This window comes from Astatotilapia calliptera, chromosome 1 (assembly GCF_964374335.1).
Source record: "Astatotilapia calliptera chromosome 1, fAstCal68.1, whole genome shotgun sequence".
Classification (NCBI taxonomy): Eukaryota; Metazoa; Chordata; class Actinopteri; order Cichliformes; family Cichlidae; genus Astatotilapia; species Astatotilapia calliptera.
In genome coordinates this window covers 30884358-30899733 of record NC_137422.1, presented here as the reverse complement: position 1 = coordinate 30899733, position 15376 = coordinate 30884358, and the positions used below count along the sequence as shown (strand labels likewise).

The window sequence follows — 15376 nt, the reverse complement described above, 5'->3', positions numbered from 1 at the left end:
CTGTGTAATATAAATGATTAATGATATTGTTCACCATTTAGATTTAGAAGCGGTTTTCTGAACCCATCAAAACCTTCACAGTTCATATTCCCACAATTATGTGGGAAATGAAAATGTCGCCAAACAAAGTATTAGCACATAATGAAAAAAGATGAACAACCTTGCTAAATTGTGCAGTAGGTGTTTCAAAAATAAAGGAAAAAAAACAATTAAATAAGTACCAAGTGCCGCCTACGCCCTCCCACAGTGGTATAACACGGTAATGCAATCTGTATAAAAGACTATTTGTCTTCATTAATGCTGGGGAGGCAAAGTAGAGTAATGCTCCTTGCTGCAGCCCCCTTTTCCTCAGCTGTCCCTATCACAGCCTGCCTGCACGCCTGTTCACAACACTTGGTCTGGTGTTATTATTCACTGTTGAACTATCTCCTGACAGGTATGCAATGGAATGTAAATCCTCTGCCTTGTTAGGGGGTTGGGAGGCTGTGTACTTGCGGTTTAGTTAATCACTCATCCTCACTGTCCCTCTCCACCCCAGCGCCACACCATACTCGGCTGCCGAACACAGGTACTCGACACAACCTCTATCCTTACTCCCTGGATGCTGAGTAAGTGATGGATGATTCTGGAGGTGAAGTGTGACCAAGATGCATTAGAATTTGACCATATATGAAGCGTTAGTATATGAGGCCCGTGTAGGGTTTGTCCATATGTCTATCACCCTGTACATTTTGGCTCTGCATATAGTATCCTCCCTCTCACAGCCAGACGTGGACACGTCGCCATTGGAAATCCGAGTGCTGTCTCAGCAGGAGTGGGACTAAGAGCCACTGTTACCTAATCTCCTTGCCCTGTTACCTGCTACTAACTCCTTTCACTTGACTCCTGGCCTGCAGGGTACCGTGCATTTAACACTGAAGATCAGAGGCAGTGTAGTCGCTTAGCCCCTCAGGTCTTGGGAAACTTTATGGGTTTTTTTAATGAATCTTCATGGACTTAACGACCTAGAAATCTGAGATCTGATTCTAATGTTCTAAAATAAATAATTGATTCAGTTACAGTCCTACCGTGGTGTCTTGCAACAGGGTTAAAGCCAGCTGTTTTGTGGGTGTCGGGGTTCAGTTTCTCTGTGCTTGGCTGATCCGATATCCCCCACCGCTGCCTGTCACTCTGCAGCGCTGTCTCGTCCTACTGGCCTCTGCTGCAACACCCTGCTGATAACCTTCCTGTCAGCCCTCTTTCATGAGCCTCAAATGTGTCCCACCGTTCTCTACGGAGCGCTGCTGCCATGGGTCTTATCTTCACTCACACACATTGGCCACACACAACAGCACTGTAAACCTCCCGCTATAAGTGTAGAAGCAGCGTTTTGCCAGAAAGCCCCCATGGAAGCTCCTGCTGGCCAGCTGTCAGTAACCCATCTTTCCCTTCTCTCTATATGGAAGAGCATGGAAAAAGGCCTTGCTGTCATCTCTTAACCATCACCCATTTTCTGTGTCACTTTCATTTTTAATACAAACGCAGGTCCTTTCAAAAGAAAGCCGGACTATGTAATGTGATGGATACAGTATACCGGAAAAATTATGAAGTGGCATTTCAGTTCCCCTGGAGCATTACACAGTTGTTATCTGTAATGATTTGAGTGCAGATGGAACAAACACGTCTTCGGAAGAGGCTGTTTTTGTATTTCGAGCTCTTCCGCTCATAATGTGCGGCATAAACATCACAATACTCCAGCTTGTTTTGAATATGCATGCAATTAGCCAGCCAAATTAAGCAGAACTAAATTAAACGGCATTGGTGGAAAACAAGCATAGCTGGTGATTTATGGTGCTGCACTGTTTACAGTGATGAAGTGCCATGGGCTAATGAAAAGCCCGGGTAAACAAATACCTGGCTTTGAGAGGAAAAAAAAAAAGAACGGCTCCTGGAAGAACAAAGGAAAGGAAAGCGCATACCCCTATCCATTATTTTTTATTCTTTTTATTTACTACACTGTCAACACAAAACAAAGTACATATCCAATGGGAGGAGTACAATGGGAGGGACATGAGTGATGGGTTTTCTTTTCAAATTTTTAACATGGCCACTTTTGAGCGACAGCTGCTTCGCAAGTTCCAGACAGGCAATAACCTGCTTTTTGTGTCAACAGGAGGAGGTGTGTACTAATATTGAATGAGGATTATCCAGGTGAGGAAGGTTAGACGACAAAAAAGATCGGATGTATTCACATGAACGTTCAGAATTATTAATTGGGCTCTGCATTATTTCTCTTTTCATTTAGAAAGGTGCTGTGCAAATATGACTCAGATTATTAACACATATAACTAACCTAACCTACAAAATGCACAGTATTTATGTCATACTGAGCATGATTTACATTTTCTACTTGATATGCGTGTGCGGTCTCTGATGCAGTTAACCTGTACACAGAGTACAATTTACCACCCACAGACCTGATAATGGGTCTAAATCTACATTAGCTGTAAACAGGTATGTATTGATAGAGGGCAGTGTGATAGAGCCAGTGTGGGCAGTGTGATCTGTGAAAATGTGGGCTGCAGTGTGCTAAGCCTTCAGGTCCATGTGTAAATCACCTGAACTGCTGTTGTCACCTCGGTGCTGAATATGAATTTGTCCCTGCAGTGTAAAGATGCACTCATCTGTGCAGCAGCGTGGCATCTAAAGTCAGTGACAACCTTAGGAGTAACAATACCTTAAAATGCTTCACAAGGTGAGGCACCCAGGTTTAAAAAAACGCACACAAACACACCCAAAACCCTGACTATTGAATCAGTTTTCCTTAATTTTCACAGTGCTAAATGCTATTATTCAGCTGTGCAACCAAGCGAGTCTGAACCACGCTCGCTGAAATCATCTCCTCGTCCCCACACTGAGGCTGCAGAGTGGAGGCAGCCTTCTGCTCCCCCAAACAATTACACGCTAATCTGCAATGTGAAATGAGTATTAGGCTTTTAATCTCATAGGAAGAGAGTCCCCTACTTCACCCCAAAGTAGAGGAAGTTATATTATCTAGCAGAGTTTTTGACCTTCTGTATCCACTCCTCTAGCCTACACCTCTCCCATCAGGACAGACAGCAAGCAGCTCCTCCTTCCAGCCACCTTTCTCTAGATTAGCCCCCTGACACCCCAGGCCCGGCTATTTAATTGCTTGTCGGATTGAATATTCTCCAGTCTCCCCTTCATCTAGCTTGCTGATATTGCTTCTCATTAACATGTCCTGTACCACCACCATGGTTCAATTCCTTTCAGGGAGGAAGACAGGTTCATAACATTATGTTCATCCTCCTACTAAAAACTAGTCTGTGCACCAGCGTTAATAGTATATCTGATTTGCATCAACCCATATATTTGCCTGTTGTTTGTCCATGTTTGAACAATTCTGCCACTCCCTTTATTGGACAGATGACCGAATATTTGCTGTATATCAGTCACAATGAGGGTTTCGGATGTTTGGGGTTTGTTCTGAGAGCCTTTCTTGCCATTGTTGTTCCGTACTTTAAACTTAACGTACTCATCGAATGCATTTGGTTTTGATAAAGGAGATAAGAGAATGAAGGATGACATGTATTTAATAGGATGACGTGTTTTGTTTTTTGGTTTTGTTTTTAACTTATAAGACCTTAAAAGAAACCGTTAATAGTTATGTGCCAAAAGTAGCTGCACATTAAAATTCTTTTCTTTTACAGTACTTTCGTAACTGGAATAAAATCTCCAGCACCATGGACAGTGACCTTAGAATTTGCTCAATCGCTGTGGCTTTGATGGCACAAAGATGTCTTTTGAGACCTCTGCAAAATCTAAGCAAAAATAACACAACCACCCGAGGAACATGCAGTCGTTCACCAAAGCTATTACCCATGGATTGCATTTATTTATTAGCCTTGGCTCGATCACTGGCTTTCTCTTGTATGAAGAAAAACATTCCCCTTTCTGTCTCATTCATTAATTATCCTTGGCTGGTTAAAAAGTGGCCCTGTGCTGGAAACAGATGTGCTGCTGCATGAGTGCTCAATTATCCTGGTAAAGCCCCAACTGCATGAGGCATACATTATTTAAGGGGCAAAGCCAGGGTAGCGTCCATTGCCTTCATGGATTACTCTTAGGTACTTTTTAGCTACAGATATTGTCTACACTCTGACTTGGCTTAATATAGAGGCCTGGGGTCTTTGTCATCAAACACAGCACCAACTGTTACAGTAGAGTGTATGCAGCTGTGCTGTTTTCACTGATCATCTAGTTTGGCTTAAGGCAGGTTTGTATTTTATAGTTTGCTCATTAAAAGTACAGTATTATTACTTGGGCCTGAATGTTATTTAAGGATATTATGCACTGTATCATGCATTAGAGCTTGAACAATTCGGCCTTAAGAACTTCTTGTTGCATCTATCTAGTGTATCTCTCCCAAGGTGAGACTGTAGTTATTGGCTGAATCTGAGTGTATTATTGAATTTGATAATTGAAAACTTTCACATTCCTTTTGTTACCTTCAGGGCCTCTCAGCAATCTGAGTATCCAGCTCTGCATCAGAGTGGAAGCGGATATAAAATCCAGCCCTACTTTTAGAACTAACGTTCCTTCCTTTCCAGTCCTCTTGTATTCCTTCCTTTTCTAGCCCACAGCTGCTGCTGAATTTTGGATCACAGTATAAACCAACTCTCCTGCTCTTATCCACAGTATTTTTCACTTACCCCTTTTACCTTTTGTCTTTTTCTTCTGTTTTCTGTCATTACTTCCCTTTCCTAACTCACTTCCTTTCTTTATTATTCTTGTTGCTATCGTTTCCTTGCCTCCATCTCTCCTCTGGTGACACTTGCAGTAGAGATTAAAGTGATCAAGGACCTACCATGGCCCCCTCCTGTCGGCCAGCTCAACACCAGCCCTCCCCCAGTGGAGGAGCTTGAGTCTCCTTCCCAGACAGCTCAGCCCTCGCCAGGACAGACGAGCTGTGACCAGCACCACCATGGTGGGTGTTGGTGTTCATTGTCCAGCATCCTTTCCATCAGTTACCCTGGCACTCCAGTCCATCTTCCTATTCCCTGTTGGCATGTTTGTCCGTCCATTTTTTCATCCGTCCGTCCATCCATCCATCCATCCGTCTTTAATTAATGAAGGCATGGTGTTTTACATAGCATACAGCTCAGTATTTTAGTTCTACTGAACATTTAAAAAACATTACTAGCCAAGCATATGCAGCTACCAAAACATAGGTAGGGTTAGTCTGCTACTGCAATGTATGATTATGTTTGTCCCAAATTTTCTGGTCACTGAAGACGTACTGAAAGAGTTACCATATGTGAGAAGTACTGAAAAATCTGACTATAGGTATTAGCTCTGTAATGACTGCTCTTTTCCATCTGGAATACATGTGGCAGAAAATCACCAACTCTTTTGCAGGTTTTAGGCTGAAGCCTCATTAGTTTTAATTGTGCCGAACTGCCTTCTGCATGCGTAATTGCCATTCGCTGTGACCCCCATTTCCTCTTGTCAACATACTCGTAACCATCCCAGATGTCCCTCTGGTCTGCTGTTCTCTACAAGTGGCTCACACGAATTAGGAAATCAAACTCATTGGAGACGAATTCAGTTCTTGACTTATTGCCATATTTACCTTTTTCATTGCATGCAGTGGATAAGTAATTGACCTATTTTTAACTGAGAGAGCCATTAGTTTATTTTTGTAGCTCTCTCACACACTTGCCCTCTGTCTGCTGTCATTATCCAGAGAAAAGAAGGACATGTAGCAGAACTAATTTCAGGAATGGGATTTCCCCTGACAGAGTGGAAAGACTTAGTGAGGCCATGTAAGAGGACACCAATGTGTGTTGTAGGCGAGGACAGGGCGAGGAGTTGATTTATGCCTGTAAATCCATGAGAAAGGTTCTGGTTCCTTCAGTGAAGTGAGTGGGTTTAAGATCGGCATCCAGCTGTAAAGTGATCCCCTCTCTGTCTCAGCCGGTATGGCCCTAGTCTACATCTTTAGGGGTCAAAGGTCCAAGTGGTAGACTTGGGGAGGGGGCTTGATGGCCTCCACAACCCTTGTGAATACAGTTGCAATGTACTCTCTTGACCTCAGCATATAGGCAGACATTCAGTCACACATCAAGACATTAGTCATCTGTTACATGAGTCAGCCAGACTAGAAAGCTGGATAGGGTCATTTGTTTAGTCCTTAGATATATAACATCATTACCAAAATTCAAATGCAGATCAGCAGAACAAATAATACATCTACACCTTACGCCCAGACACTTTTTTCTGGATGTGATACAGAGATTCCTATCTTTTTAATTTTTTTAACATGAATTAATTATATGTACTTTGAAGCATTTATCTTACCTCATTTTTCTTTTAATCTAAGAAACCAAAGTAATTAAAAAGTATCCAGTTTTAATTTTAAATGAATTCCCCAGCTGACACTTGGTAGGGTCACTCCTTTGTCTTGGAAAACCTAATTTGGAATTTCCTTTTGAAATTTATTTAAAAGAAGAGAGCGTATTCCTAGATGGTTGACTCATCAGAGATAAAGCTTATAGCTTCAAACGGCCACAGTGGGGCTCTAAAATATAGTATTATAAAAGCCATGCAGCAATTATTTTAGTTCCTGGTGCATATAATTAATATCGGCGTAAAAGTTTAACCCTATTTTTAGCGTGCATTGCATTCTAATAAGCTGGAAACCTGTTAATCATTTCACAAGTCCTAGCTGGAAAACTTAATTTTCACCTCATAATGCAGCAGCCGATGAAACACTTTGCCCCTCAGACTAGTCATCCTTTGTAATAGGAGTATCATTAGTAAATGAGAATTAATTAGCCTGCTTAATTAGAGAAATCTGTGCACAGGGGGAAGAGGAGACAGTAGTAGTAGTTAAATTGTGCTGAGTCTTCAGTGACAGATGTCACTACACTTTTGTGGTTTTTATTTTTTGATTCCCTTCGTTTTTATTTTGATTACTGTGACTTCTACTTTGGAGTGTTTTTTATGTTGTTAGACAGTGACATTATTATGTACTGTGCTGACCTGTGCCTTGCTCTGCAGCACTATATTACATAGCAGTGCTTTATCTCGTGGTTTGTAATCGTGGAATGTCCTTTTGCCATTTCTTTTTAATCTGTGCCTTAGCCAATCAGCTCTTTCCCCATCCTCTTATGTGTGTGGGGTGTGTGTGTGCGTGTTATTTACTTTTCTTTTTTTTATATAGTTGTCTCTAAAGGAAGCTGTGTGTCTGAAGGGGACAGGTCTTTCAGCCATCTGTCACCATCTGACTGACAGTTCAATCTGATACACAAATTCCATTTGCAGTGCTTTACAAGCAACAATTCTGATAACATACACAGTTGCCCATGTGCCTTTATGTGTTTATTTCAAGAGAAGTGTGTTACCGTGTGTGTGTGCGTGCGTGTGGAGGTTTTCACCCTCTCGTCCCTCTTAAGCTTCCTCATACGGCTTTTGTTCCCCCGTGGGCCAATCCTCTAGTCAATCTCCTGTCGTCCATGTTTCGAACTGTGTGCTCTGGAGAATGAGAGAGGGGAATTGGTTTGCCTCACTCCCACTGATTTTCTGCCTTAAAACATAACTCTACATCAGTTTCGGAATGGTGATGGTGAGGCGCCCAGCTAACAAAGCAGACATGAGTCCATTCACTCTTGAGCAAATAAAAATGATGGCTTTTGTTTAGTTTGGGGGGCTCTTTCTTCAGGGTAATACTCTCCTTGTAGAGCACTGCACTCTGCCTGCAGTGAAGCCTCCACTTTGACAAGAAAGGTTGACGGGGTGAGCTACACTAAGAATAGCCACTCAACCCACCCTTTCTTGGTAGCGGAGAGGGGGGAGAAAACAGTTTAATCACGATCAAATAAATCACTGATTGTTGTGTCTGGGTAAGAGGAGGGAAATGTGAAGAGCTGAGGTCAGGCACATGGGTGAGTGGATTGTAGATACAATATGGACTATGTAGGGAAAAGCCAAGATTGCATCCTGTATCCTTAACGATGTCTGATACCTTTTCCAGCCTCTTATGGTTGCGTCACTAATCAGTGAAGAGATGATAATATTATGTTCACAGTCAATTCTCAATATGGAAGTGCAAGTAGACTGTTTAAGGGTTTTGTTGTAGTAGTAGGTGTAATTGGCGACAGTCTGCCCTGCAGTGGGACCATCAGAGATAACAGATCAAAACACCCCTTTTTTCCTGTGGAGACATTCCTCCACAGTCCATTTTCCCCTATCTGTTTCTACCACTGAGTGGCAAGAGAGCTCGGGGAAAAAGTCAGAGTTAGAATGATGAGGCAAGAGTGATAGAAGAGAAGGCAAAGGGCAGAAGAAGGTTGGACACATGCAAACAGAGAGAAATCGAAAGCAAAGGACAGGGAGCAATTGGCTCCATCTTCATGTTGTGATCTGTCAGCATTGACAGGAGCTGAATGGAACAAACATGCATCTTCCATGTCCCCTTGGTCAGTTTCCATGGAAACGCCATTTCTCACCTTTACACATATACAATATATTCATCTGACTTGGATCAAATTCCCAGTATTCAGCATGTAATTTAAATGGACTCTATGATATAAAATAATGCAGACACAACACGGGATCATAATGTGAATTACTATATTAGGAGCGACAGACCTCAAGGACATGGATCAGCAACTTGTATTCTTCCAAGGGTGAGACCTAGAATTTACCCAGCTGTCATGCAACAGTACAATTTTGCTGTCATTTTACCAGCCCGCTGTCGGCCTTTAATGAACAAATGTGCAGAGGCAAAGATAACAGCCGGAATGATTTGAAATAATCATTTCCACGAGTTTATGTTTGGGGAATCGCATCATTGAGCCAAAGGCCAACGAGTTCAACCGCAAGTAGAGTGTGGAGGTTAAGGGGAGCCCCTAGTGGTCAGACCTGAAACAGCTGTAATCTGTCAAAAAAAAGCACTGCTTGCGATGACATCATGGTATGTCATAGAAAGTATTCGAAAAAGAAAAGATATTCCTAAAGGACTACAACTGCACTACTGTAAAAATACTTCATTACAAGCTTTTCTTCCGATATCCTGAGTTAATAAGCAGTAGTTCACTGTTAATGGAAGTGGCACTTCTTTTAATTACTATAATTAAAATACTTGTTTTAATTGCTGGTAATTAAACATTGAATAACTTTACACATGACAGCAACCACTAACCAGCTTTTTTTGAATGGTAACACTCTTTATCATTTAATTGCATTTTATAAGCTGATCATGTGGGGGGGTTTTTTGGTTTTTTTTTAAATGAAATATCTTGAAAAAGAGCAGGCTCTATAGAAACACATGTATCAGTTGTAGCTGAAATGTCATAGAGGTGAGCAATAAAGTGGCACAACATCTAAATACTCAAGTAAACTACTTGTAGTAAGTAGTGTTGAATTGATTTAAACTGTCAGCCCTTCCACTCAGTGTGATACAGAGGCACTTGGCAAGCTCACAATCTGTAAAGTGTAATGCTATCCTCTGACTGGAATGCAGAGTCTAGACAGATGTAGACGTGTTGTTAAGATCACACTGCCTGTCTCTGTGTATAGTGTCTGCCATGTTCTGCCCGGTAATTAAACACTAGATGCAAGGATGGCCATTAGTGACAGAGAGCAGCAAAGATTGATGTTGCCTAGTAGATGCGAGTTTCATACGACATTAACCACTTCCATCAAAAAAACAAAAACGGCTATCTGTTGGTCTTGAGCCATATAGAAGCAGGCGACAATAACCAGGAAAAGCTTGTCATACGGTTGATGTAGGAAGCCGCCCCTCTGTTATTGCTTGAGAAGCGTGTCAGTAGCTTTAAATAGTTTTTTTTTTTTTTGTTTTTGGGGGGGGGGATTTCAGAAGCTTTAGATGTTATGGCATGAAGCACAGTGATGGATTACTGAGGAAAAATGTCTCAGCTGCCTGTGACGCATGATAATTACTCTTACATCCACTGTCCAGCCTTTTATTCCTTTAGCTTGTGCAACTCTTTCCCACAAGTGTAAATTCACATTTAATTTGTCCTTGAGAGCATTATCTTCTGTTTGCTGATTGGCTGTGAAGTTGCCCCGTGACCCCTGGCATTTCATGTGTGCGCATAGGTCACTTTAAGCCCCCAAACACCATCAAACACTTCCCTGTGAGGCTGCCAAGAGAGCTTGTCATGTCCACAGTTGACCGTGAGAGTTTGAAAAGCTAGTTCAATGTTTAACTTGCAGAACCTGGGTGTTGGAGTTGGGCGTGCACTTAAGTGTGTGCACATTTGCGTGTACTTAAAGAGTGAAAATGCTCAGCCATACAGTAGTATATATGGGATTATTTACAGGCGCATGAGCTTGTTTTGGAGGAAGGTTGCGTGTGTGTGTATTTTGCCTAACTGGAATGTGTACACGGGCAAGCTAGATTGATTTATGTCTCTTTCATCATGTGTACATGTCCTTCAGTAGGATGAGTTAAACAGAGCGGCTCTGTGTGTGCGCGTGTGTGAAAGTTGGTAAAAGCACAGCGTGGATTTCGGTTCTCACACTTTGCAGTAGTCGAGTTTAATTGATACATGTGACACCGTGGATGTTGTAACTTGTAAACACAATTTGTTTTTCCAAGTGACCTTAATCTGAAGTGTAGCTCAATGGTGTTTACAGGTGTTTGTCTTTATTAAGAGCCATTTTGAACCATCAAATCTGTCCAGAATGAAATCTTTTCAGCTGTATTTTCTCTTATTACAGTCCAATTTGATGGTGTGGAGAAGTCTCGAATGTCGCCCACCAAGGAGGGGAAAACTCGGCCGCTGCAGCGACATTCCAGTGGCTGTCTGGTCAACACCAAAATGACTTCACTGGACCACTGCAGCTCCTCTCTCGGGGAACGTATCGATCCCACAATGCCGCTGGAAAGCCAGTTGTGAGTCAAATCTTGGTTTTTCTTTAGCAGCTTTGACTCTTTCTTACTTAACATTCCTTTGTTCCTCCTCCTTTCTCATCCTCGTTTCCTGTCGTTTGCTGTAGCTGGTACCATGGAGCCATCAGCCGAACAGATGCAGAGTCTCTGCTTAGGCTCTGTAAGGAGGCCAGCTATCTTGTGAGAAACAGCGAGACCAGCAAGAACGACTACTCCCTCTCTCTCAAGTAAGAACTCTGCTCTCGTCTCCTAAATGACCATCCACAAACAGTATCATCAGATGCACAGTTTCGGTTGGCAGCCTTGGTGAAAATGTGATTCCAAATACTCGGGGCCGTTTTGCCTGTTGTGACAACTTGTGTCAGTGATTTGTACACGGAACACACACTCACGAAACAGTGTGACCTATCATAGTAGCTACACTTACTTAGTGGCAGAGTACACACAGTGGACTAGTGTAACATCATTCCCTGTCGAGGTGCGGACATACCTGCTGACTCTTCCATTTCTAGATGGTAATAGCTTTCACCCTTCAGACCTCTATCCCCCACCTGCTGTACACCTTGCCCGTGGCTCGTCCTCCACCTCCGCTCAGTAACCCCTCTGACAGAATCTGCTCCTCGAATTGCTGATGTACCCGCAACTTGGCTAATGGTGCACTTTCATCGTTGACCTCCTGATCCCCGCCGCGTCCAGCAGAGGGTTCGAAAAAAAAGCTACTCTGAAATGTTACGTGTAGCCTGACAGTTGGAAGAGGTTACTTTAGCCTGAAGTCCTACAGTGCAGTCCCATCGCTTTGATAGGAATGTGGAGTTTTGCTGGATTTGTTTTGACGATCGTTGCTACCAGGTGTCACGGCTACGGCGTCGGAAACATAATCAGAAATATGAAACGGCCTGAAAGTCTTCCAAAACCAACAGTGTTTAACCGGCTTCGATATCTGTTACCAAATAGTCTTGTCAAACTGACTTTATATATGCTCCATTAACCATTGCAGGCAAGGTTCAGTCCCATGACATTTAGAAAAATCTCTGCAACTATGTGGGAGCCATCAGATGAAATAAAACTGTAGTATGTAGAGACACATTGATTAGCCTTTGTTCTTTGAGTGGAGTCAGCCTGCTGGAGGCTTATATAACTTGGAAGACAAAGATAATAATTCTGCTTGCTGCTGCTCCAATTCTCTTGACAGTACCGTAGTCGACTGCCTGTGTAACTCCCTGTCTCATTGGCTGATCATCTTATGACTGCTTCTTGTTCTGCCTTGCTGACTGAAAAGAAGACGCACTGTTAGGATGCTGACTTAGTACACTGGCTTTTGGATGACTGCAAACAGCAGGAGAAAAATATTTGTCTGAATATGTAGCAATTGTCCCAAATGTTGTCATTTTGAATTAAATGCATTGTGTCGTAAATGCATGCTTAAAGCTAAGCACTATAAAAAGACAAACAGACATGTTAACAGTTAATGCACAGATGTTTTATTGCATAGTCATTGTAGAAGACTGGCACACAAAACAGTCTAATATGAAGTTACTGGGAAAGTAAAACCAAAAGAATTTTCCTTGGAGTTAGGAATATGTAATAATGTCAGTTTAAGCAACAAAAATAACTTGTTTAGCACTCAAAAGAAACATATTGATGTGTGTAAAGTGCAAACCTGAATATGTGATCTAGAAAAGTAAAAAGTCTGCTTTTTTTTTTTTTTTTTAACAAAATGGTAAAGATAACAAGTGAATATTTTTGCTGCGGGATGATGATATGCAGAGTAATGATGAAGACAGCGAGTTTGACGAAAGCCTCTCTAATAAGCAAAAGCCCCATTTTGAAATATGAAAATGTAGTGTATAATTTGTGCCAGGCTTGAGAGTATTAATCCATCCATCTCTCTCGTATGTTTAAAAAGAGACTGGCCGTCTAATGCCATTGGGGTTACCTCCAGTAATGAAATAGCTGATTGTTAGATTATCTGAGTGAGGGAGAAGGGAGGCGGGGGAGTGAGGAAGGCCTGGAGCCATGAAACTTATTTAGCTTTTTTTTTTTCTATACTGAACACAGCCAGGCCACGATAAGAGCAATGGTCAGTAAAGTTGTATTTAGTGATGAGAGGTTAAAACATGTTTTAACCTTCTAGTTCAGTAATGGTCTCATTCCACTAATCCACATTTAAAGGATGTTCAGATGGACCTTTATAATAATGGCCTGTACTATCAGAGAACAGTTTGGAAAGTGAGGTCGGATCCTTCTGCTCCCCTGTTACTGCGCTTTTCTGATGGTTACTCTTTTAAGAGATAAAACGTTGACTGGCTTCTGTGACACATTTAATAGCTGTTTGTCAGTCTGAAAACAAGGAGAGGACAAAGGCCATGCCGATGAGGTCATTAGTGTTGATGCAGAATTATTTACTCGTCTCGACTTAGTGAGAACTATAGAATAAAGTGTCTCGAGCACTTTAGGAATACCTTTTCACTGTCTGTTAGAGCGTTTCGCTCCAGGGCCTACTTTCAAGGTTTTTTGGAATCTTAAGTAGAATGAGGTTTAATGTTGCCTGGGAATAGCTGTGGTCTGCCAATAGCACTGGAAATCAGTGGTTTCCCCCTGTTATTCCACACCCTGTTGCGGGAGCTCACTTTAACCATATGAGATCTTAAAGTTGTAAGCAACCAAACATCTTAGGAGTTTAACCTTCTTATTTTTGTATTGATAGACTTAAATAACAGCAGATTGTTCATAATTTCTGTGTAACTGTGTGTCAGCACATTTGGGTTATAGAATCTTGTGCTCTTGATGTAAACCAGCTGAAACCTAGAAAACGATCGTCATGCTCATTTGTGGAAATGGCATGTCCCTACAAATATGAGTTCAGCCTCCTCACTCAAGCCCGTCTCCCCTGCTGCCACAGAAAATGAGTGGAAACCCAAGGTGAAGATCCGACATGTCTGAGGTTACTGAAAAATGTATGAGGCCGCGAGGTGCCACATATGTGTATTGCATTATTGATAAAGACAGACGTCACTGAGACCTCCTGCCTCAAGAGTCCTCTGGCCTTACGGAAAGCATTTTTGTCTGCTTTTCCCTCCTAAACCCCTTTTTATGTTCACCTGTCCCCACCTGCTCCTCTTCTTTACTCTCAGTGGAGAGAACCTTTTTTTTTGGTATTTGAGTTGTATTAAAGCCTTCACAGGGCTTTCAAAGCACAGTGTCATTTCATTTTTCACGTCACGAGAGAGCTCTGCAGAGCCTGTTTCTACTGGTTGAGGAGGGGAAATGTATCCCAAAGACTGTTTGATGCCAGTGGGGTAAATGGGGTAAGTTAGCAACTTACTGGTGTGTTCTATCGCTGGAACACCTCCAAAGACACTATTTTTGAACATTTTTAGATGCAAAATGTCAGCTTCATATTATGACACATAATAGACGAATGACTGCATGGAGCACAAAAATTAGCCTGACCTTTCTCAGCCGAAGAACAAAACTATGCCAAGAGTTGTTTGTATGTTTAGTTGTCTGCCACTTCACCCACTTACCTTAGCGTCGATAACGTACAGAATGGTATCATCCCAGGGAGGTTTAGTGTATGCTAATATAAAATCATGAGTACATACGACATCCGATGCCCAGAAAGGCTTAAAAAGGTCAGCCCTTTTGCTATGGTTCACTATCTTGTTGGCATATGACTTTGCTTTTTCTGCTGCCTTAGATTCATAACACAGAGAGTATCAATCATGAAGCCATCCAATATATGGAAGGAGAAGATAAGCTGTGATTGCTGTCAGGCTGTTCCTGCTCTGAGTGGTACTCGGTTTAAATCAAAGTCATAAACCTCAATAAACAAGACAGCACACCTCCCCAGTCAGATTAATCCTGATTAGACAAATATAAGTTCACGAACGCAGTGTTATGATAACACCACAAAGGCCTGTCTTTTCAAAAATAGCCCCGTATTCATTTTATCAGCAACACTGCCGTGTTGCTCTGTTGTCCTGGTTTCTGTCTCTGCAGGACTGTAACATAATAAGCAGCTTTGAGCACCAAATGGAAAATCAGCTGGGAATCTAAAAATGATGCTATTGATGTGTTTGCCTTTTTAAGTGTGCCTCTGTGTAACCTAACACCGTTCTCCCAGCGCTCCATGTGAAGATTCATCAAATGCACTTTGCAGGAAAGATTTTTTTTTTTTTTTTTTTTTTTTGTAAATGAGCTCTGAAAGCACCATTTGCAGAATCATAGCATTTTAGAGACCCGTGGCAACGGAGATTTGGAAATCTGCACAATAATGGAGAGGTGGCACTCGTGTGTATTTCAGTTTAATGGCTTAGAAATCCTACAGCTTTTTGTTTCAGTTCTTACACATAAAAAGCTCCGAACTAGCTTTGAAATATTTTGGATATTTATAGTAATAATCTCAATCATGCTAACCCCAAAACACGCACTTCTTTATCTGTTAAAATAAAG

At 41.8% G+C, this 15376-nt stretch overlaps 1 protein-coding gene across 4 annotated transcripts in view; it reads left to right on the top strand.

Moving 5' to 3' along the window:
- The window catches only part of shf (Src homology 2 domain containing F), a 94997-nt gene that overhangs the window by 74547 nt on the left and 5074 nt on the right, over nucleotides 1–15376 (top strand). For 2 of the 4 annotated variants that reach the window (XM_026172905.2, XM_026172895.2), the window contains 2 exons: nucleotides 10750–10924; nucleotides 11029–11148. In XM_026172905.2, the coding sequence (XP_026028690.2) occupies nucleotides 10750–10924; nucleotides 11029–11148 (295 nt within the window). Of the gene's footprint in view, nucleotides 1–4840; nucleotides 4988–10749; nucleotides 10925–11028; nucleotides 11149–15376 lie in introns of all 4 variants that reach the window. The other 2 variants (XM_026172887.2, XM_026172880.2) reach the window with 2 other exon arrangements.